Source organism: Alexandromys fortis, unplaced genomic scaffold (assembly GCF_014885135.2).
Source record: "Alexandromys fortis isolate MF-2015 unplaced genomic scaffold, M_Fortis_MF-2015_v1.1 scaffold_216, whole genome shotgun sequence".
Lineage (NCBI taxonomy): Eukaryota > Metazoa > Chordata > Mammalia > Rodentia > Cricetidae > Alexandromys > Alexandromys fortis.
The window spans coordinates 1242373-1264475 of record NW_026068089.1 but is presented as its reverse complement, the minus strand read 5'-3'; the positions used below and the strand labels follow the sequence as shown (position 1 = coordinate 1264475).

General features: G+C 46.2%; 1 protein-coding gene across 5 annotated transcripts in view; it reads left to right on the top strand.

Moving 5' to 3' along the window:
* The window catches only part of Slc11a2 (solute carrier family 11 member 2), a 35146-nt gene extending 14360 nt beyond the window's left edge, over positions 1-20786 (top strand). For all 5 annotated transcript variants that reach the window (XM_050122458.1, XM_050122459.1, XM_050122460.1 and 2 more), the window contains 13 exons: positions 579-698; positions 2720-2826; positions 3274-3344; positions 3448-3515; positions 5283-5438; positions 5933-6091; positions 7205-7291; positions 7901-8020; positions 8158-8307; positions 9341-9414; positions 11132-11285; positions 13315-13368; positions 20238-20786. In XM_050122458.1, the coding sequence (XP_049978415.1) occupies positions 579-698; positions 2720-2826; positions 3274-3344; positions 3448-3515; positions 5283-5438; positions 5933-6091; positions 7205-7291; positions 7901-8020; positions 8158-8307; positions 9341-9414; positions 11132-11285; positions 13315-13368; positions 20238-20315 (1398 nt within the window). In that variant the 3' untranslated portion in view covers positions 20316-20786. The remainder of the gene's footprint in view (positions 1-578; positions 699-2719; positions 2827-3273; positions 3345-3447; positions 3516-5282; positions 5439-5932; positions 6092-7204; positions 7292-7900; positions 8021-8157; positions 8308-9340; positions 9415-11131; positions 11286-13314; positions 13369-20237) is intronic.
* The last annotated feature ends 1317 nt before the right edge of the window (positions 20787-22103 follow it).

Here is a 22103-nt window from a genome sequence, read left to right as displayed (position 1 = left end):
TCAAAACTGCCCCGTGACACACCTCCACCAAGACCACGCTTTCTGATTCCTCCAAACAGTTTCACCAACTGTATTCAAAGTTAGGAGCCCATGGCTATTCTGGTTCAAACCCCATTGCCCCTCATTGTTCCAGCATGCACAGGTCTTCATTGGCACTGACACTTCGTGAAAAGTCCTTACTATATGGTCTCTTGTTTTTTATTTGTTTTTGTTTTGAGTTTTGGATTTTTGAGACAGGGTTTCTCTGAATAACAATCCTAACTGTTCTGGAACTCACATTGTAGACCAGGCTGGCCTTGAATTCACAGAGATCTGCCTGCCTCTGCCTCCAAAATGCTTAAGCCACCACTCCCTGGTGTGGACTCTTGTTTTATCCACATAATATCCTTAGGAAAAGGAAAAGATGGGAAACTGAGGATCAGAAAGATGCTAGACCTAGTGGGTCACGTGTAGAAGCTGATGCAGAGTGTGGACCCATCCCCCTGCTTTGACTAACTGTTTCCAGTTAGCATCCCCAAACAACCAGTCAAAAATCCCTTTGGTTGTCTAATGATGTTGGCGGATATTGTTCTTCTCAGTTGCTCTGGGTGCTTCTGTTGGCTACCATTGTGGGACTGCTGCTCCAGCGCCTTGCAGCTAGACTTGGAGTGGTTACCGGCTTGCATCTTGCTGAAGTGTGTCACCGTCAGTATCCCAAGGTGAGTGGCTTGTCTGTTACCATGCAGGAATCTGTGTGTCTGGTATTGTGTACTGGCCCCACTCTGGATTGAGCCAGAGGAGGAGTTGGGGTCCGTGTCCCTGAAACTAGAAGTACCAAGGGGATCCTAATGCCTCCTCTGCTGTCAGCCTGTGTCCTCCTTCAGAATCTAACATGGGACTCCCTTTGTTGTTGTTCTTTTGAGACAGGCTCATGTAGCCCAGGCTAACATTGATCTCTATATTTAGCCAAGGATGTGTTTCAACCTCTCCAGAGGTCCTAGAATTACAGGCACACCCAGGTTTCCTTAGGGAAATGTGGCATGAGTAAGCATTAACGAGGTTCCCCTTATTTTGTTTGATGTCACCATCACTTTGAAAAAGATGTTTTTTACAAAGTATATGTGGTAGGGCCTGTGGATTGGCTAATTATTTTCAGTTTACTCTAAGTATCCTACCTTTCATACTTGCCACCTTAAGTGGGAATGACTTCTGTCAGAAGACTTTGCAGGGGAGCTGAGGACAAAACTCAGGCCTTCCCAAATACTCCACAGGCACCCTAGAGATTGAACCACTTCTGTCATGGCTGAAAATCTTTTTAAGTTAGTTCACTTGTAGATATGAAACAGGCAGGCCTCCCTTGGGAGTGCCCTAAATTTTTAGTCTCATTTCTGACTATGAACATAGAGGTTTTGTGTTGTGTTTTTTTTTGTTTCTATTCTCCTAGGCGGTCTCTGTCTCTCTGTACCCCTTCCCTCAGCCTAGGATGTTCTTGAACTCTTTTTTTTTTTTAAATAAATATTTCTTTATTATGTATACAATATTCTTTCTGTGTGTATGCCAGCAGGCCAGAAGAGGGCACCAGACCTCACTACAGATGGTTGTGAGCCACCATGTGGTTGCCGGGAATTGAACTCAGGACCCCTGGAAGAACAGGCAATGCTCTTAACCACTGAGCCATCTCTCCAGCCCTGTTCTTGAACTCTTGATCATCCTGCTGGAATCCCTGAGTACAGGTGTTATAGGCCTGTGCTACCATGTGTGATAAATATGTTATTTTTACCAACTTTTCAGAAAATGTTGTTGTTTTATAATTCCCTTTAGTGTCTTTTTCTTTGCGCATATTATAGTTATTTATGAGAGGAGACTTTTTGGATAGTAAGTATCTGGAGGCTTTCTTTCTGGTGTCAGCAAGCCAACATTAACTAAATGTGGTTTTCCATTCATCTGTTGGTCTAGATTGAGTTTCCTGGTTTGCTGTATTCCATCTATTCTCAACTAGTTTATCATGAACACTTTAAAAAAGAGATTTATTTTTTTTAAATTCTGTATACATATTTGAATATGTGCATTTGAGTGTGGGTGTCTGTAGAGGTTAGAGGCTTCGGGATTCCCTGGAGCTGGACTTGAAGGAGTTGTGAGCTGCCTGATGTGAGTGGCTTGAGCTGAGATCCAGTCTGCATCTTCTGCAAGAGCAGCATGCACTTGTGTTGCTGAGCCATCTCTCCAGTCCCTTACCCTAAATACTAATCCGTGTGTCTTTTTCCGTGCTTGCATATTATTATCTGACTTTCCTGGAACTCACTCTGTAGACCAGGTTGGTCTTGAACTCACAGAGATCCTCCTGCCTCTGCCTTCCAAGTGCTGGGATTAAAGGCGTGCGCCACTACCTCCTGACTGATTGAGACTTTCTTAATTGCTCATTTCTTGTTCTCTCTTGACTTCCATATTGGCCATGTTGATATGTTTATTTTTCCCTCAAACTTCTTAGATTGTTTTTGGTCAAGAGAGTAAGTGGAAAGTAATGAACAGAAGTTTGATTCTTCTCCTGAGAAGGATTAAGGAGAAAAAAGTGAGCTAGGTTGCCACCCTTACCTTGGCTCACAGTCTCCTGCTCTGTGTGGGGTTGAGTTCTGGTATGTCTGTGTAAGGCTGTGTGTGGTTCTGTGCCAAAATCTGAATTCTAAATGAAGGAGGAAGTTCTTTTACTGCCGAATGATGAGAGCCGCTGTTTGCTTTACAGGTCCCAAGGGTCATCCTGTGGCTGATGGTGGAGTTGGCGATCATTGGTTCTGATATGCAGGAGGTCATTGGCTCAGCCATCGCCATCAATCTCCTGTCGGCAGGAAGGTGGGGGGCTTCCCTCTAGATCATTGTCGGTATTGAGCTGGATTCCAAAGACAGGGTGAAAATGAACATTCAGCTCATTCCGGAGCATTCCGGAGCCGCCTTCATCTTTCCCAGCAGACATAGTCCCTGACTCTCCCACTCCCTTGATGTGCACACTGTATTTAAATCGATTGTGTGGGGTTTTGTACAATCACTCCTTTGTAAGGGGGGGCTACTTATCTGACTGCATAGTGTCCCACGCTTGGTGTGTTCCGCACATCTGACACAGTAAGCTCCCAGGGAGGCTGTCAGTGGATGGCCTACAGTTGATGCTGCTTCTCAACCGCCCGTGGCTTGGCTTCTTGCCACTGTTGCTTTTCCCCAGGCCCTAGCCTTCCCCCGTGTTGGGCAGGCTGTGAAGAAAGTGTCTTCCGTGGGTCTTCAGTCTGTTTCTCCTCTCTACCCTAGGGTCCCCCTGTGGGGTGGAGTTCTCATCACCATCGCAGACACTTTTGTCTTTCTCTTTTTGGACAAATATGGTAAGGAGGGTGGAACTGGTGGGTGAATCAGAGCCACTGGCTTCAGGCACATGGCTACAGGGAAGTCTGTCTTCTGTGTGCTAACTGTGCGTTTCCCCCTTAGGGTTGCGGAAGCTGGAAGCATTTTTTGGCTTTCTCATCACTATTATGGCCCTCACATTTGGATATGAGGCAAGTGTTACAGCTGTTGGTTAACTATTTAAAACAAAGTTTCATTTTGTTTGTTTGTAGTCTTTTATTATAAAAAGCAGTAACAGGGCCGGAGAGATGGCTCAGTGGTTAAGAGCATCGCCTGCTCTTCCAAAGGTCCTGAGTTCAATTCCCGGCAACCACATGGTGGCTCACAACCATCTGTAATGAGGTCTGATGCCCTCTTCTGACCTGCAGGCATACATGCAGACAGAATATTGTATACATAATAAATAAATATTTTAAAAAAAGCAATAATAATGCCAGAATAGTTTAACTGTATTGGATCAACAAAAAGCCAGTGTATTTCTGGGCTGCTTTTGAAAAAATATAGTCTGTGGCAAGGATTCACGTGTAGGAAAGCCCGTAGAGATTTCTTTTGGATCAAAAATGACTAGACCTTTCAGGACCAATATTTTTGGTCCCAAATTAACTACCCTGACAGCAGGACAGTTTTAGGGTGGGACAGACAGAGGCATATGTTGACTGTTAACTCAAAGCAGTTCTGTTTGTGCTCATCATGATTGAAATTAATTAACCAAGCTTGACTATTTCCTGTAATAGACCAGCGGATGGTAGTGGTGAACATGCGTGGTGGTGCATGCCTGTAATATGAGCAACTAAACAGAGGCAGACTGGTCTCTGTGAGTTTGAGGCCAACTTGATATACCTAGAGATTTCCAGACCAGCCAGGGCTGTAGAGTGAGACAAAAAACTGTTGATGAGTAATAGGTGATTGGCTGTTTTCCTGGCTTGTTGCTTGCCTGTCGCTAGGGATCAGTACCATTATGTTTACCTTCTTATGTTCAGTTATAAACTGATTTCTTCTTACAGGCCTGCCTAAACATTAAAAGATATCTAGTCTATGAGTAGATTTTTCAGGTTGTCCCAAGGCTTGCAAGAGAAATCCTAAGCCGGGAGGAAGTTTGGGTGGGCAGTGCTAAGGAATGACCCACTCCCAGCACCCGGGTGGCAAGCAGGGAGGTTCTTAGACGAGCAGGTGAACAGCAGTGTATGGAGTGTGGGTTTAAGAACGGAACTGTTCTTGGATCTGTATCAGCAGTTTCAGTGACACAAATACCAGCGAGACCTTTAGTCAGTTTGGTTCCTCAGAACACTGTGTTCTCTACATATCTGCACTGTACATTTTAATTGTAAGATATTCGGAATATATAGTCCTTAGTCCTGCCCCCTGGCAGCAAGCCCCAGTATGAGTTGTCTTTGGTGGTTGTAACTACCGTACTTGAGGAAAGTAACAGGAGGTGAAGGTCCTCTTAACTGGGGCTTCAGAGGGCCAGGGCTGCCTGCAGTTCCTTGGGCAGAACACCCTGGCGACAGGAGATGTGCTGTTGGAGGTTCTGTCTCAGTGCAGACAGAAGCACAGAGGTTCAGGACATGGCTAGGTCCAGGAGGATTGCCCCCATTCATGTACTTCTTCCAGGGAGGCTCCACCTGCCATAGTTTCTACCACATCCCCAAATTGTATGAGCACAATAGGGCTTGAGTCGGTCATGAGCCTGCGGCAGTTTCTGTTCCAACCACAGCAGCCCTTTGTCGCCGTTCATTGCTGATGCTGTGCTTAAACTCAGGGCCTTGTGCATACTAAGCTCATACGTGTTCATGATTCCATAATCCTGTTCCAGGCAGTTATTACAGAGGGTAAAGGAGTGAAGGATGCCAGTGTCCCTAGTGCTGTTCTTCCTGTTCCATGTTGCGATAAAGGCTAATAGGTGTTGTGTTGCCGTGTAGTATATTACAGTGAAGCCCAGCCAGAGCCAAGTGCTCAGGGGCATGTTCGTGCCGTCCTGTTCAGGCTGCAGCACTCCTCAGATTGAGCAGGCTGTGGGCATCGTGGGAGCTGTCATCATGCCACACAACATGTACCTGCATTCCGCCTTAGTCAAGGTGAGCAGTGCCCTTCCGAATCCTTAGTTTCTGCCTGCTAGAGCTGTGTAGGAGCAGTGCTCGGCGGGAGCGCGCTATTTCTAAAGCTGGCAGGGCTGTGTTTATCACCAAATTGACCAGGTAAAGTGATCCTCAAATTCCAGGCTAGTGTTCTTCATAAAAGATCTGGAAGTCTTGAGGTCCAGAGGTAAGGAGGGCTTTCCCAGTAAGTCAGGCGTTGCTTGGCTGAGATAGGTTGGACACTTGACAACTAGTCCACTAGACAGAACTGAGATAGTCTCTGGGAGCTCAGCCTGGGTGCTGGCTGCCCCATTTGGGGGTTGTGCACTGTTGTCAAGGGTGTGGAGTTCTTTGTAGCTTAGTGAGCTAACATATGTTTCATCTAGCCAGTTGTTTGCCCTCTTAAATCTTTCAGCTGACTCCAAAGTTCTGAGTTGCTACAAAGAAACTTTCTGCAACTAATGGACAAATGCCTGCTGCCTTTATCTCTCTAGTCCAGACAGGTAAACCGGGCCAATAAGCAGGAAGTCCGGGAAGCCAACAAGTACTTTTTCATTGAGTCCTGCATCGCGCTCTTTGTTTCCTTCATCATCAATGTCTTTGTCGTCTCGGTCTTTGCTGAAGCATTTTTTGGGAAAACCAACATGCAGGTGGTGAGTAAGCCAGAGTTGTGGGTGGTGAATGTCAGGTGAACTGCATGCCTGAATGGGGGCAGGAAACTTATCTGAGGTCTAGGTGTCCCTCCTATTCCTCTAGTCTACACACCAGCCAGTCTATGGTGTGGGGCTAGGAAGCCTCTTCCCACCCATTCCCCGGGTGAACTGGAAGAGCTGGCCTTGGGTTCACAGCTGCCTCCTGCTGTTGTGGAGGTGTAGCATCTTGGCTGTTTGGCCATTGTTATTTCTGTTTCCTTTTTATTAACTGCTGCCTGCCTGTCTGCTAGTCTTGGTGGTTGTGCTGAAGAAAGGTCAGGAGGAGTCAGCATGCTCTGATAGGGCGGAGCTCAGCTCGTGTTGAATTCTCTCCCGTTCATTTTGTTTGGTTGTTTTCTTTGAGGTTTTTTTGTTTATTGTGGAGTGTTTTAAGATGCCAGGGTTGAACTCAGCAAGTGTTCCACCACGGAGCTGCTTGCCTGCATTGCTCTCTAGTTTTGCTCATCATTTATGTCTACAGGAGTGACCCTGGTTCTTTGACCGAGGTCCTCTGGGTGCTGATGTCCTCTGAAGTCTTCTGATTTGTTTTCCTTTTTTTTTTTTTTGTTTTGTTTTTGCTTTGGCTTTTGAAAAAGGGGCTTCATTGTGTAGTCCTGGGTCCAGGCTTGAAACTCTGTAGACCAAGTACTGGGATTAAAGGCATCACCATGCTCTTCATTTAATATAGTTTTTGTTTTTGGGTTTTTTGTTTGTTTGTTTGTTTGTTTGTTTTTGATAAGTTCTACTTGTGTAGCCCAGTCTGGCCTCAAGTTTGGGATTCTTCTAGCTCAGCTCTCTGAAGGCTGCCCTCTAAGAGGGAAGCCCTTTGAAAGAATTTCTCTTTCCTTACTTGCATTTATAGTGCTCCAGCATTTGCATATTGCCCTGCAAACTCTGTCTCAGTAAACACTTTGGTGCTGGAGGGAATATAAGGCCTGGGGGAGAGCTGCAGATAGAGGCAGGCAGGCTGACCCCCTGGAGGGCGGCCTCTGCTTATCTCACGCAGAGGAGTTTGGTGAGACAAATGGGGAGTTCTTATATGGCTCTCATTTCTAAAACTGCTTTGGGCTTTAGGTTGACGTCTGTAGGAATAGCAGCAGCCCCCACACTGGCCTCTTTCCTAATGACAACTCCACTCTGGCTGTGGACATCTATAAAGGGGTAAGCACACTGGTTTGCAGCCTCTGCTTTGGAGTAGGTGTTTGCATATCCTCTTTGAGAGTTTATTTCAGATCTGAGTATAATTCATCTGAGTATCTTTTATTTCTGAGACCCTAGGACAGGTGCACATTTGGGGTTTAGCAACTCCTAAACTCAGGAGGACACCTTAAAGTTTGCAGGTAGTGACTGCAGTGACAGGTGAATTAGTGAAGTGCTCATTCCTGGGTCCTTTTGCCCCATCATGTTGGTTCCATTGTGACCCCCAAGAACATAGTATGTCCCCTACATTCCCCACACGGTTCACTGTCTGCACTGCTCCCGCCATTTTTCACGAGAGTACATTAAGGAGCAGGCTTTGGGAAGTGCAGGGTTCTGTCTCTTTAGTATTTAAGGTTAGAGATGAAGGAGCACTTGGAGGAGGGATAAAGGGATGCCCAGCAGTCGGGTGGAGCCTCTGGATCACACCAGCACCGAGTCTTACTGCCTAGCAGTGCCCAGTGCAGCACTTGATGTGCTGGTGTTTCATGAGGAGAGGGAGGTGCTGCAGAGGGCTGCTGTTCTGGTTGTCATCTAAGCACTCACACGCTCCTATCTCTCTCCCTGTCCCAGGGTGTTGTGCTTGGATGTTATTTTGGGCCTGCGGCACTCTACATCTGGGCAGTGGGGATCCTGGCTGCAGGACAGAGCTCCACCATGACAGGAACCTATTCCGGCCAGTTTGTTATGGAGGTGTGTGCTGGGGTTGAATACAGGGGATGGCTCAGTGCTTGAGTGTCTTAACTCCATGGTTTACAGGTTTCCCTGACTTCCCCAAGCATTTCTCTCTCCTGTCACATGTGGTCACCAGCCCCCATGCTTTCTTCCAGGGATTCCTGAACCTAAGATGGTCACGTTTTGCCCGAGTGATTCTGACACGCTCTATTGCCATCATCCCCACCCTCCTTGTTGCTGTCTTCCAAGATGTAGAGCATCTAACAGGGATGAATGACTTCCTGAATGTTCTGCAGAGCTTACAGGTAGGTGAGCAGGCTGCTGGGGAAGCTCATGCTGGAGGCTGGGTATTAGGGGTGAGTGAGAGGAAGTAAAGGCAATGAAGTTCATTAAATGGAAATAATGAGCTCTGCTTAATATATAAAACACAAGTGTGAGGCCACCAAGATGGCTCAGTGGATAAAGTGCTAGCTGTTCAGTTGTACAAGTGTAAAGTCCCCTGAAGACACGGTAAAAGGAAATAGCTGTCTCCAAAAGTTGACCTCTGATCTCCATATTCACCCACAACATGGGCATGTCTGTCTGTCAGTCCGTCTATCCTTTTCTCCCCACTCAGTCTCTGTCTTTCTCACACAAATAAATAAGTAACTTAGTAATACATAAAAATCCACAGCACTGTAGCTCGTTAAGGCAGCAAGGGTAATTCATTAAATGATTTCTAAGGGCACCACTACCTCCTGTGGAGGTTACAAGACAAGTCACAGCCAATATGTTATTTATTTAAGATTATGTGTTTTTATTTACATGTGTCATGTGAATATGAGCCTGGAACCTGCAGAGTTTGGAAGAGGGCATCAGATCCCCTAGCACTGGAGTTGAAGACAGTTATGAGCTGCCATGTGGCTGCTGGGAATTGAACCCTGGTCCTCTGCAAGAGCATCTCTCCAGCCTCCAATGCGTTGTCTTTTATGTTTAAACAACGGCACTTAGGATCACGATTAGTGCTGGGTTAAAAATAATGTTTGGCAAAGGCAAGGTTATAGGAGCAGCTGTTACCATGGCACAGATGAGACAGGGTTTATGACTCCTGTCTGTGACCAGTGCTGGTGTCTGTGTGGTACAGTAACCATGATTGGTGTGGAGGGAGAGAGCACACCAGAGCCAGGCCAGTGCCTTCTGCTCAGGTCCTGCCCCGACTCTTGGTGATAGACTGTGACCTGGAAGTATAAGCCAGACAACTCCCCAACACCCTCCCCCCACATTGCTTCTCTTCAATGTTTAATCACAGCCTTAGAGATGAAACTAATGCACCCACGTAATTCCATCTGGTTTTTCCAGCTTCCCTTCGCTCTCATACCCATCCTCACCTTTACCAGCCTGCGGCCTGTGATGAATGAGTTCTCCAATGGCATGTGAGTACACTTGTCACCCTCCCCAGGAGGTGACTTTTTACCTAGCAGGCCAGTCAGAAATGTCTTCTCTAGGAGAGCTGTGTGTTTCTAGCTGCTTCCTCTCAGGACATGAAGACACTGGCGAGGGTGAGCTACAGTAAGGAGGAGAGCTGCTTCAGACCTTCCTGTCCTAGCTCTTCACCCTCTGCTGCTGAGGTTTCAGTTCTGTGCACTCCGGTAATACGTTCAGTGCACACCTTTTTTTTTTTTTTTTGTATTTTATTTTCGAGACAGGGTTTCTCCGTAGCTTTTTGATTCCTGTCCTAGAACTAGCTCTTCTAGATCAGGCTGGCCTCGAACTCACAGAGATCCGCCTGCCTCTGCCTCCTGAGTGCTGGGATTAAAGGTGTGCGTCACCACCGCCCAGCTCAGTGCACACCTTGAAGGGATATGTGGGGTGTGTTCTAGTTTCATTTCTGCTGCTTTGACAGATACCATGCCAACAGGCAGCAAAGGGGTGGAAATGTTTATTTGGCTTACAATTCCAAATTACTGTCCATTGTTCTGGAAGAAGTCAAGGGAGAACTCAGATAGTCTTATCACTGGCACTGTCAGGAACAAGGGGTAAACACATCCTTGCCTACATGTTTGCCCTAAGCTTGCTTCTTTCTTATACTGTTGAGGATTCACTGGCTGGGTAATGGTGCCACCTTGAGTGGGCTGCTTGTTCTGCATCATCCCTACAGATGCGCCCACAAGCCAGCCTGGTATAGATAATTTCTCTTTGAGACTACCTTCCCACGTGGTTCTTGGCTGTGTCAAGTTGCCACCTAAAACCAGTCAGTGCAGGTGCTCATGTGACCTGTTAGGGTCCCAGGGTCTTTAATTGTCACCACTCTAGAGGCGGTGGGACCTGGGAGAGTGGAGCTGATAAATGAGGCGGACTGAAGTCTCATGCAATAGCCAACTTTATTCAGAGCCTTGGACAGTTTATACTTTGAGGGCTAAGACAGTCGTGCGTGTGAAGTTCTCTGTGTTCAAGCGGTGTACATGGGACTGGCAGCATGCGGCAAGAACTTGTTTTCCTATAGAGGTCTGTACAGGAGAGCTTAAACATTTAATTGAATAACAACAGCAAGCAATAATGAGTAACCTGAAGGCAACTCACTCCTGCCCACTGCACCTGGGTGGCAGGCGGGACGACACAGAACACATTCCAAGAACAGTGCCATGGTTTTGGAGAAATTGAGGTCACAGACTCTAATCTTGACACCATTCCTGGACCATGTTCTGATATCTAATGAAATGGCTCTGCCTTTCCAGAACCTGCTGATTTCTGGGGTCTTAAATGCTAGATTTTTGTGTCTTAGAGATGATAGGTCATTGGGTAAATAGGCTTGCCCCACAAGCCTGACAACCTGAGTCTGATCCCTGGGACTCATATGAAGGATGAAGGAGAAAAATAAATAAGTCTACAGATGTGGTCTTCTGACCTTCACATGCATGTTATAGCATGTGTGCCCACACATGTACTCGTCATTCATGTGCATACTTTAATAATAGATAGTTAAATACTAGGTTCAGTTTACTCCAGCCCTTCCCCCGTCTGCTCTGTCACTCATTTTGATACTCTTACGTTTTTCTCAACCTGTGTCCCATTTACCACAGAGACATAGGTTTCTTCTCTGTCTGTGTCTTGGTTGGACTGTTGCACACTCATGCACCCCTTCTTTCACAGAGGCTGGAGGATCGCTGGTGGAATTTTGGTCCTTATTGTCTGCTCCATCAACATGTACTTTGTAGTGGTTTATGTCCAGGACCTAGGGCACTTGGCACTGTATGTGGTGGCTGCGGTGATCAGCGTGGCTTACCTGAGCTTTGTGTTCTACCTGGTGAGTCCATTGGAAGGGAGCGGGGCACTGGTATTGGGTGCATAGGTGGGACTAACTGCCTTTTAGAGGCCAATGATCCACCAAGCAGTCTACTGAGGCAATTCATGTGGCGTTGTCAAATCAGCTGTTTCTGAAATTCTATTTCTTTTCTGTTGTTTTTGGTATTGGAGATTAAACACAAGGCTGTGCCCAAGCAGCATCCTAATGTTGCACTCTGTTCTCAACAAGATGTTTATATTTTGAATCATCCAATTTATTTATGTTTTTTTTTGAGGAGGGGGTGTTTCTTGAGACAGGGTTTCTCTGTGTAACATCCCTGGCTCCCCTGGACCTCACTTTGTAGACCAGGCTGACCTCAAACTAATAATTTTCAATTATTTCATTCCATATAAAACTTTAAATTATAGGGCTGGAGAGATGGCTCAGAGGTTAAGAGCATCGCCTGCTTTTCCAAAGGTCCTGAGTTCAATTCCCAGCAACCACATGGTGGCTCTCAACCATCTGTAATGGGGTCTGGTGCCCTCTTCTGGCCTACAGGCATACACACAGATAGAATACTGTAAACATAATAAATAAATAAATATTTAAAAAAAACTTTAAATTATAGAGATCTGCCTCCCAAGTGCTGGGATTAAACGTGTGTGCCACCATGCCTGGCTTATTTTAGTCTTAATACCTAGTATTTTTCTATTTCCGTTGATTTTATAAGGATCCAGTATTTAATTCCTAAGAAGAATGTATGTATGGTATGTTTGAGAAACGAAATGTCTCAGTGGTTGCACAGCAAGCATAAAATCTGAGTTCAAATTTTCAGGACCCATGGGCATGGGGTTGTGTGAGCCTGTATCCCCAGCACTGGAGGAAGGGAGGCAGCAATAGGAGAGTCATCGAGGCCTGCCAACCTAGCTACAGATTCAGCAAGAGACCTTGTCACACAGGAATAAGTGACAGAACAGGAAACATGGTGACTTCCAATGGCCTCTGCAAGTGCACACATACAGAGGGCAAATGTAGATGTATTCTCTGGTCCCCAATCTTTCACACTGCTTTTTTTGTTTGTTTGATTTTTTTTTTTTTTTTCGAGACAGGTTTCTCTGTAGCTTTGGAGCCTGTCCTGGAACTCACTCTGTAGACCAGGCCGGACTCGAACTCACAGAGATCTGCCTGCCTCTGCCTCCCGAGTGCTGGGATTAAAGGTGTGCGCCACCACTGCCCAGCTTCTCACTACTTTTACTAGTGAAAAATCCATAGCAATAAGAACAGATTGGATTATCTGTTTAACACAGAGTTCATACTGAGGTTGGGGATAAGAAGCAGCAGTGTTGGAGATGGAGGCTAGAGCCCTGCTGTTCTCTCTCATGCATTTCATCCCATGCGTGCCATGTCTTCCACGGGTTAGACTCTCTTAGAGAAAAACTTTGGTGCATAGTTTAATATGTGCCCTGAGTCAGTGAATCTTTTCCCTTTACAATAAACCTTGGGCATCCAAGGTTATACTCACCATAGAACTTTGGAAACCAGATAACTGCCTGTGTCCTTGGCAGGAATTGTTTTAAAATCCTCTTAGAAGTCCGACCAGCTGTACCTTCACACAAATTGAGTATGTTGACTCAGTACCCTAAGACTAGTGAGATTATCTGAGCCCCAAATTTGGAGGTAGGGCAGATTTTGCATCTTGATTACTGCTGCTTCGCTCAAAACCAGGAGCTTCACAGAGGAGCTGGCTCACTGCTGGTCTGTAGACTCTCCGTGTCTTTTGGAAATCCATGAGAAATGGCTACTGGAAAGTTCCGCTGAGCGAAACTAGTCATAAACGCAAAGCCTAGGAACAGAGAGCGCAGTTTTGGAAAGCCTTGGAGGGAAACTCCAGGATGTTTTAAAGCAGAAGAGGGGCTGAGAGCCTGACTTAGAGCCCTTGGTGGAAAGAAATGGATGAAGCTGGATGTTTGGGGCAGGAAGCAGGTGTGTCCCTGCAGAACATGGATGTGCTATCTTGGTGGACGAGTGACAATCTTGTTTTCTCTTCCAGGGTTGGCAATGTTTGATTGCCTTGGGCCTGTCTTTCCTGGACTGTGGTCACACGGTAAGCATCTCTAAGGTCCTGCTGAGTGAAGACACCAACGGTGGCGACAATACTAAGTAAACACTGGGTCAGTCTGTCTGTCTGTGCAGGGAGCCATCAGAGCCAGTGTGTTTCTATGGTTCACTGTGTGAACATAGCCACAAGTATGTGCTGTTGCACAGACTTCATTTAGAACTCAACGAGTAGTTGGGAAACACTTTGTTTTGTGTGTGTCGAGGTCTTCGTTTTGTTTTTGTGAAATAGAATCTTGCTTATGAAACACTAGGTAGCCTAAACTCACTGGCTGCCCTCAAACTTATGACCATCCTGTCTCATACTCCTGAGCACTAAGAATATGGGCATGCACTACCGTGCCTGGCTTTTCCCATGTGTGCTTACAAGATGATTATTTTTGAGGGGGTGGGTCTCACTCTGTAGCATTGACAGCCCTTAGAGAAAGTGACTCTTGAGCTGTTTTAAACACTAAGTCCCTAAGTAGCTGTCCAAGGGCGAATAGCATTTTGTGTTCTTAAAACTTTATGAGTTAGGGATATAGTAAACTGCAATTATGTTTTCATTGGTGAATTAAGGCTATAGTAGCTCCAGGCACACCAATTTTTATCAAAAGATAATGGATATTGAAGGCTGAAAAATACTTTTATGCTCCCTTTCAAATTATTTTTATTATGAAAAACCCAACTAGAGTGATCCATTTGAACTACAAAATTAGAGACAACTACCGTCTCTGAGTTCAGGATTTGTTTACTTGTTTGTTTGATTGCTTTCCGAGACAGGATTTCTCTGTGTAGCCCTGGCAGTCCTGGAACTTGTTCTGTAGACCAGGCTGGTCTCAAATTCAGAGATCCACCTGCCTCTGCCTCCCTAGTGCTGAGACTAAAGGTGTGCGCCACCACCGCCCCTCTACATTCATGATTTTTTATTTCTACTTTTAATTTCTCAGTGGAAGAAGGGTAGGAAGCGTAAAAGATGAGCGTGGACAGATGGTCCAGCTGCAGGGCTTGCTCATCACCCACAGAAGCTGTCCTTAGCGTGTAAGCTTAGTGGGCCTTCATATTTGGCTCCGAGGTTAGTAGCATTCATGTTACTCCCAAGGGTTCCTGGCAGTGTCTGGTCTTGGGTGCACACAGTCACAGAGCCTTTGCCTTCCGTCCCTAAGAGAGTGGTGATAACAGGAGACTGTAGCGCTCGGGAACTGGCATTCTCGTGGGCCTGGACTCGGAGTGGGTCAGAGAGCTAACTGCGCTATTCCCGGAAGTCACCCTTCACCAGATCGTGTCTCTGACCCACCACTGTTTCATATCCAACATGACTCGGGACCTAAGCTTTGCAAAGTCAGTAGGTGTCCTGTCACTGTGCTGGTGAAGCTCCCACCCTGCACAACGGACTAATGCCGCAGGAGAGAAAACCTGTTGAGACCAGAAGGCGAAGCTCTGGAGTCTTCAGCTTGCGACTGCTGCTCTCACCTCAGCCACTTCTGACATGCTTACGTGGGAGCCCGAGACCGATTCTGTCAAACCCTGTCTGTTTGGAGAATCTGAATAAGCGAGTCGTGGGTAGTCATTTCTTGGTGGCAGCAGGAATGAGAGTGGCCTTGAAGGACGTCCTTGACTTCTAGTTCGAAGCTTTCCTTCTAGCAAGCTGCCTGCGATGATCTAGTCCAGGCTCGCCTGTGCCGGGTGGCATTATTACTGGCGCTGCTAACAGTGGTGCTCACCCTTGGGGTTGAAACCCCTTTGGCAAATCTCTGTCTCCCAAAAACATTTTAATTAGGATTCATAATAGTAGTAAAATTACAGTTATGAAGTAGCAATGAAATAATTTTATGGTTGGGGTCGCCACAGTATGAGGACCTGTATTAAAAGGTCATTGCATCAGGAAGTTTGAGAACCACTGTCCTACAGGGTCCTTCTCATACCTGCCCCTTCTATCACCATTGTTCCCAAAACTTATCCAAATGGTGCCTAAAGATGCTGGAGACTGATGGTTGAACCTTGTCTTGCTGTAGTATGTGAAGGCCATATTGATGGCAGCAGAGTTCCTTACAGAGCTGCTGTAGTAACGATTATACTGTTCCTCAAGGCAGGGTGTCTCCAGAGTCACAAACAGATAGTCCAGCCCACAGCTGCTAGGCAAGGCCTCTGCTATGGATCTTGCTTCCCTGCCTTAGAATTCGTCTATGTTATATTTGTTTACAACGGTAGAAGTTTTCACTGTAGTTAGGTGTTCTTTTCTATGCAGTGTTTTATAGTGTCATTTGATGGTCACTGGGAATGTGTACTCAGTACCCTGTACGGAGAACAGTGTGTAAAAGTTTCTAGTCCTCCATGCCAGTGTTTTTCTGGCCGTGTATTTGTGAGCCATCTTTGTACTTTCTCTAAGTTGGTACTTGTTCTCATGTGACATGAAATAATTGTACGATTGATTCAATGCTCTGGGAGTTGACAGGCTGGGGTGTAGCTACAGCGTGGCTTGTGAGATCTTGACAGGGCCGTAGGAAGTGGCTACTACAAGGCTTTTAGTGAACCTTAACAGCTTGTAAACTTGATTTGTAATTAAAAAAAAAAAAAAACAAAAAACAAAAGAAAAGAAAAATTCTCCTTTTTCCTGTTTGCTTTCCTGGCTAATTTTGTGACCTTGACGACACTTTATCAATAGGGCCTCAGCAGCTCTGATGGAGAAGCACACACATGTCCCTGCTAAGAGTGACACTAGGCCCCAGCGCCAGTGCTCGCCTCCTAACAGACTGGGTTAGTCGTGGACACCAAGATCCTCATTTCACTTTGGGGCCGAGAGATGGCTTCTAAAGTGTAGATGCCACCAAACTTCACAACTGGAGTTAGATGCCCGGGACTCACATGTTGGAAGGCGAGAACAGACTCTTTTTGTTTATTTGTTTGTTTTTCTAGACAGGGTTTCTCTGTGGTTTTGGAGCCTGTCCTGGAACTAGCTCTTGTAGACCAGGCTGGCCTTGTACTCACAGAGATCCGCCTGCCTCTGCCTCCCGAGTGCTGGGATTAAAGGCTTGTGCCACCACCGCCCTTCAAGAACCAGCTCTTGAAAGTGGTCCCTGACCTCCACATGTGCTCCGTGGCACTTCCATAGTTGTCCCCATATACATACACAACAAATAAATACCAAATTAAAATTTTTTTCTGATGAAATGAAAATCAATTTCAATTTATCACTCAGTTAAATACTCTTGTTGGGGTTAAGGCCATAACTTTACCATTCTGCAAGATGGAATTTTTCCTGCCTTTCTCTAAATTGAAGGTTTGCCTGTCTATAGTCTTGTCTTGCCATCCAGGAAGGATCTTACAATATATATTTGCTGCCAAAAAATAGTAAAGATTGAACGAGAGAAACCAGAGTCACCTAGGTTAAACCCAGGTGCACATTTTGGCAGACCTGATATAAATGCTGATCCTGGCACCATTGCCCCCCCCTTTTTTTTAATATGTATTTATTTATTGTGTATACCTCATTCTGCCTGCATATATTCCTGCAGGCCAGAAGAGGGCACCAGATCTCATTACAGATGGTTGTGAGCCACCATGTGGTTGCTGGGAATTGAACTCAGGACCTCTGGAAGAGCAGTCAGTGCTCTTAACCACTGTGCCATCTCTCCAGCCCCCCACCATTAACCTTTGTAAGCAGAGGTAAAACTCGGGTGTGAGGAGCTAGCAGCATTGTCACCAGGTGCGCGGTGGGGAGGATGTCCTTACCTAACCATCCCAAGACAGCAGGCAAGCTTCAGTAGTTCCTCTTGTGGCAGCGTGCCGGCCTTGCTTCAGGAGCTGCCTGCCTAAGATGGTTATCAGAGCTGGCTGTGTTCACCAAACTTCCATCAACTTTGATTTCATTTCAGAGCTAATCTAGAATAAAAGCAATCTCTAGAACCTCTTGTTAGCCTTCCCTATTACCTTACATGTGTTTACAAATGGTGGACTACAGAGGTTACCTGATGGTTAAAGCAGGAGCTGCTCCTCTAAAGGACCCAAGATCAGTCCCAGCACCTATGGCAGGTGATTGACAGCCTCAGCTGCAGCTTCAGGGGACCCAGTGCTCTCTTCTGGCCTTTGTAGGTCCCTGTAGGTCCCTGCATGCTCGCTTGTGCTCTCTCTCTCTATCTGTCTCTCATTACAAGACACTCGCAGCCTACAAGCCAGGGCACTGGTGTTCGTGCAGAAGCACCCTGTGTAATTTATATACCCTTCTGTATGAGGCTGTAGTGAGACTCCAGACATTTCTCCAGTGTCACCAGGAACACCAAGACAGCCAAACATTTCAGTCAGATGTCATGGCACACGCTTATAATTCCAACACTTGAGAGGCCAGTCAGTTCACACAGCTAGTTCAAGGTCAGAGTGACCTCCATAGAGAAAGCTGTGTCAGCACTCATTCATGGTTTGGATGCTTGCGCCAGGCTTAGAGAACAGACAGGGTCCTTATGGCAGTAGCTAAGAACCAATAATAGATACACTTGTTTATCACCCGTCTGCACCCCAGGCTATTGTAACCCATTTCTCAATGCCTCGGAACTAGACAACAGAATTCTCCAGTTAAATTACCTAAGTGATGATACTCTAAAGTCATGGAGTGACGGCGTCCACCATCTTTGTTCACTTGGGAAAGGTTTCCATGGTGAGTCTGGCCCTAGTCATTGGTTCCCAAACCTGGATGTCAGACCTGCAAGTGAAATGTCAGTGTCTTCCTAACACATTGGCTGGGACCCATCGGTCTGTGTTGGCTGGGACCCATCGGTCTGTGTCGGCTTCTCCTGCGAGGTGACATGGGACAGTGTGTGACGTGCTCAAAATAAACTTTGTGAAGACTTGATGCGGTATCTTATCAGTGCGCTTGACATCTCGAGGTATAGCGTATTTCCATTTTACACACAGAAGATACACACAGGGCTTGAATGTGGTGCACGACTGTAATCCTAGCCTCATGAGGCAGGAGGATCACTGCAAATTCCAGTACAGTCATGGCTGGAGAATGAGACCCAGCCTCCAACTAAACAAAGGGTTGGGGGTTAGCTCAGTGGTATAGCACTTGCCTCAGTTCTGAAAATAAAATAAAACTCAAATGGATACTTGGAAGGGCTAAAACTGGGCCTTGTTCCCCCACCTCTCTGGTGCCTTTTCTACTGTATTACATGGGTGTCGTTCATTCATACAGATTTCTAGCCTACACTTGACATTCATACATAGGCTGTTGGTGCCAAGGGTGACAGTATTACTAATGCCCTAAGGACTAGAATGAAAGTCAGTCAGTGTCCCAAAGTGCATCACTGAACAGCTAAGGAAGTACAGTTTCTTTGCCGGGTGCTCAGAGTACACCTTTAGTCCCAGTACTCAGTGCGGGGAGTGGCAAACTAGGCAGCTCTGAGCTCAAGACCAGTTTCACTTATATAGGAAGTTCTGGGCTAGTAAGGGTTACTTAGTGAGAGCCTTTTGGTTTTTTTGTTTGTTTGTTTTGGTTTTTAGAGACTGTTTCTCTGTGTAACAGCCCTAACTGTCCTGGAACTCACTTTGTAGATCAGGATGGCCTCACAGAGACCTGCCTGCCTCTGCCTCCCGAATGCTGGGATTACAGGTGTGGACCACCATGCCCGGCTGGAAATACATTTTTAAGACAGTTGAGTGTGGGGCATGGTTATAAACTAGTATACTCCCAGGACCTGGGAGGTGGGGCTGCTCTCCAGTCAAGATCATCCTCAGCTCTAGAGTGTTTTTGAAGCCAGCCTGAACTGCATGAATCCTGCTTTAAAAACTCAGAGTGCACGGCATGAAGACATCTGAGATTCCTGATTCAATATGACAAACACTGGGGACCCATAGGTTACCCCTTTCTCAGTACACTTTTCTTTAATGGGAGGGTTTTCTCAAGTGTCAGATGATAATAGAGCCAGAATTACAGGGCCCAGAGATTAGATCATTTGAAGTCTGATTTCCAGTACACAGTGCTGAGACAGAGGTGCTCTGTGTTTGGTCATGTTATCCTACGGTTGAGTCCCTAAGCTCTGTCCCAAGGTGCACTTGGCACTGTCTCCATCCTTACTCTTTTAGCTCCGGTTTGAAATATTAGGAACTACTCCGGCAGCTACAAAACGCATACACGAGAAACTTCCCTTCCCACATGTGTGTGCGTGCTTTCCCTGACAACTCTGGGCTCCCTTCCTCTAAAGTACACCCTCTGCCCCTGGCCGCCTGACTGCTGTGTGGACATGGATGACCTCCACACTGGCTTTGATCTTCCATCTCCTGCTCGGTGCGGCTTGTCTGCCCTAGAATCTTCCATCTCCGGCTCGGGGCGGCTTGTCTGCCCTAGAGTTTGTCTTTGTACCTTAATGGAATTGTTCTTCATGGGCTGGGGACATGGTTCAGTGATCAAGAACACCTGCTCATGCAAAGGAACCAGTCTAGGGTCCAGTGCCTTCTGACCTCCATGCATACCAGACACGCATGCACACTACATATGTGAAGGCAAGACACACTGATGCACATAAAAGTCTAAAATTAAAATTGTCCTTGAATTTAAACAACCTCATATACCACATAAGCCATTTTCTTTTCTTCTTTTAAATTTTATTTTATGTGCCTTGGTGTTTTGCCTGCATGTATGTCTGTGAGGGTGTTGCTTCCCCTGGAACTTACAGACAGTGTGAGTTGCCATGTGGATGGTGGGAATTGAACCTAGATTCTCTGAAGAGCAGACAGTGAGTGCTCTTAACCCCTGAGCCATCTCTCCAGCCCACCACTTTCTCATCTGAAATAAAACACAAAAGTACTGAGAAAAGGGACTAAACCGAGTTTACCATGTGACTCCTTGAAAGTCACACTAATTCTCTCCCATGTTTTTGTCCTCAGTGTCACCTGGGATTGACAGCTCAGCCTGAACTCTACCTGCTGAACACCGTGGATGCTGACTTACTTGTGTCCAGATGACAAACAGCCCGAGAGACTTTAAGAACGCTGCTTTTTCCCAGCCCTTTTGTACCAAGTGTTAGCAAATCTCTGTTAGTTCAGAGGTGAGTTTGTTCAGATGTTTTGAACAAAGGCAGAGATTTCCTCGTGAGATCCAGGGTAAAGGCCAAGAGCTGTGCCTGGGTCCAAGCCCCGCTGGCCTCCAGCAGTCAGACAATAGGGAGTGGTAAGCAGTGGGCCTGGGCAGCCGTGCTCCCCACAGGCTCGTGCCTGCACTTCTGGGAATTAAAAATGTATGAACATGTATTTATGTAAACCCAAACATGCCAGTTTGGGTAAGATTTTAAGGTTATAAAAACTAATAGATTTTTTTTTAAATGTTAAGGTAAATTAGGTATTTGTTTTTATCTGGATCATAAGTAAGAAAGGGAATGAGTCTTTTTCCACTGGACTTTCTACATGAATGATCTTTTAAAGTGCTGTTTTACTGCGCTGGTGCTTTCAGTTCATTGTCATGCATCAGGAGTGCATGTAGCAGCAGAAGCTGCTAATACTTGTGTATCACTTAAAGTGTGCGTGTGCGAGCGTGAGTGTATGTGTGTGTGCACTCATGTGTATGTCCAAGTGTGTGCTTGTGTGTGCACTCATGTGCCTGTATGTCTTCATCCTCGTGCAGATCACAGACTGATATCAGGCGTTTCTTTAGTCTCTCTACCCTACTTTGGGAGTCGCGAACTCACAAAGCTCACTGCTTGGCTACACTGCCTGGCCAGTGAGTTTGGGGATCCTCCTGCCCCTGTTCCCCAACACTGGGGTTACAGATTCACTATACTTGGAATTTACGCAGCACTGGGGACCCAAGTTCAGGTCTTCTTGGACAACAGGTGTTCACTAACTGAAATGTCTCCCCAGTCCCGGGCACATCAGTTTTAACGAGAGCCTGTCTTCCGTTTGTTTTCACACTGATCGTATCTGTTTTCTAGAGTTTGCCAGTCCGTGGTGTCCCCTCCCACTGAGCACTGACACTCCACTTGCCATAGTAGACCCTGTTTCTAAGGGTCACTCTTATTGATGCTGTTGGGGGTCATTCTTATTGATGTTGTTGGGTGTCCTGGGGAACCCTAAGCATTTTAAGGTGTGTGTAGTAGTGGTGTGAGGCTCACACTGGATGAGAACCCAGATAATCAGCCCACACAGCACCACTGTGTAGCTTCTTAAGTCCCCTTCTTAAACCTTTTATAATAGAATTCACATTGAATAACTAAAAACGTGTTTAGGGCTCTGCTCCATTGCAGAGCTCCTGCCTGTTTTAGGCAAGGTCTGGGGTTTGACCTCCAACAATCCATACATACGCACACACTGTTATCCTAACAGGTTTTATTTTTATATTTGTGTGCATTGGTGTTTTGCCTGCATGTATGTCTTTGTGAAGGCTCTGGATCCCCTGGAACTGGAGTTACAGACAGTTGTGAGCTGCCATGTGGGTGCTGGGAACTGATCCGGGTGCACTGAGCCATCTCTAGCCCCCATAACCGTCTTCTTGAGGAATGGGTTACAGCACTGGGCCCACATTCCTACACAGCAGTACAGTAGGCTGGAGCGGGATCCTGCCCGCCCACTGTCATGGCCATGTGTGCCACAGTGGCATTCGGGCCGCTCCTTTCCTTCTTGGCTCCCTGGGTGCTGAGTCTACAAACCCCACAGACGTTGATGCTGTTAAACTTCACGTTTATCTTTTGGTGTTCAATTGTCTGATCTCTCTGCTTTGCTCTAAAACAGTACCATTTAGTAAGTGTCTTGTGTGTGTGT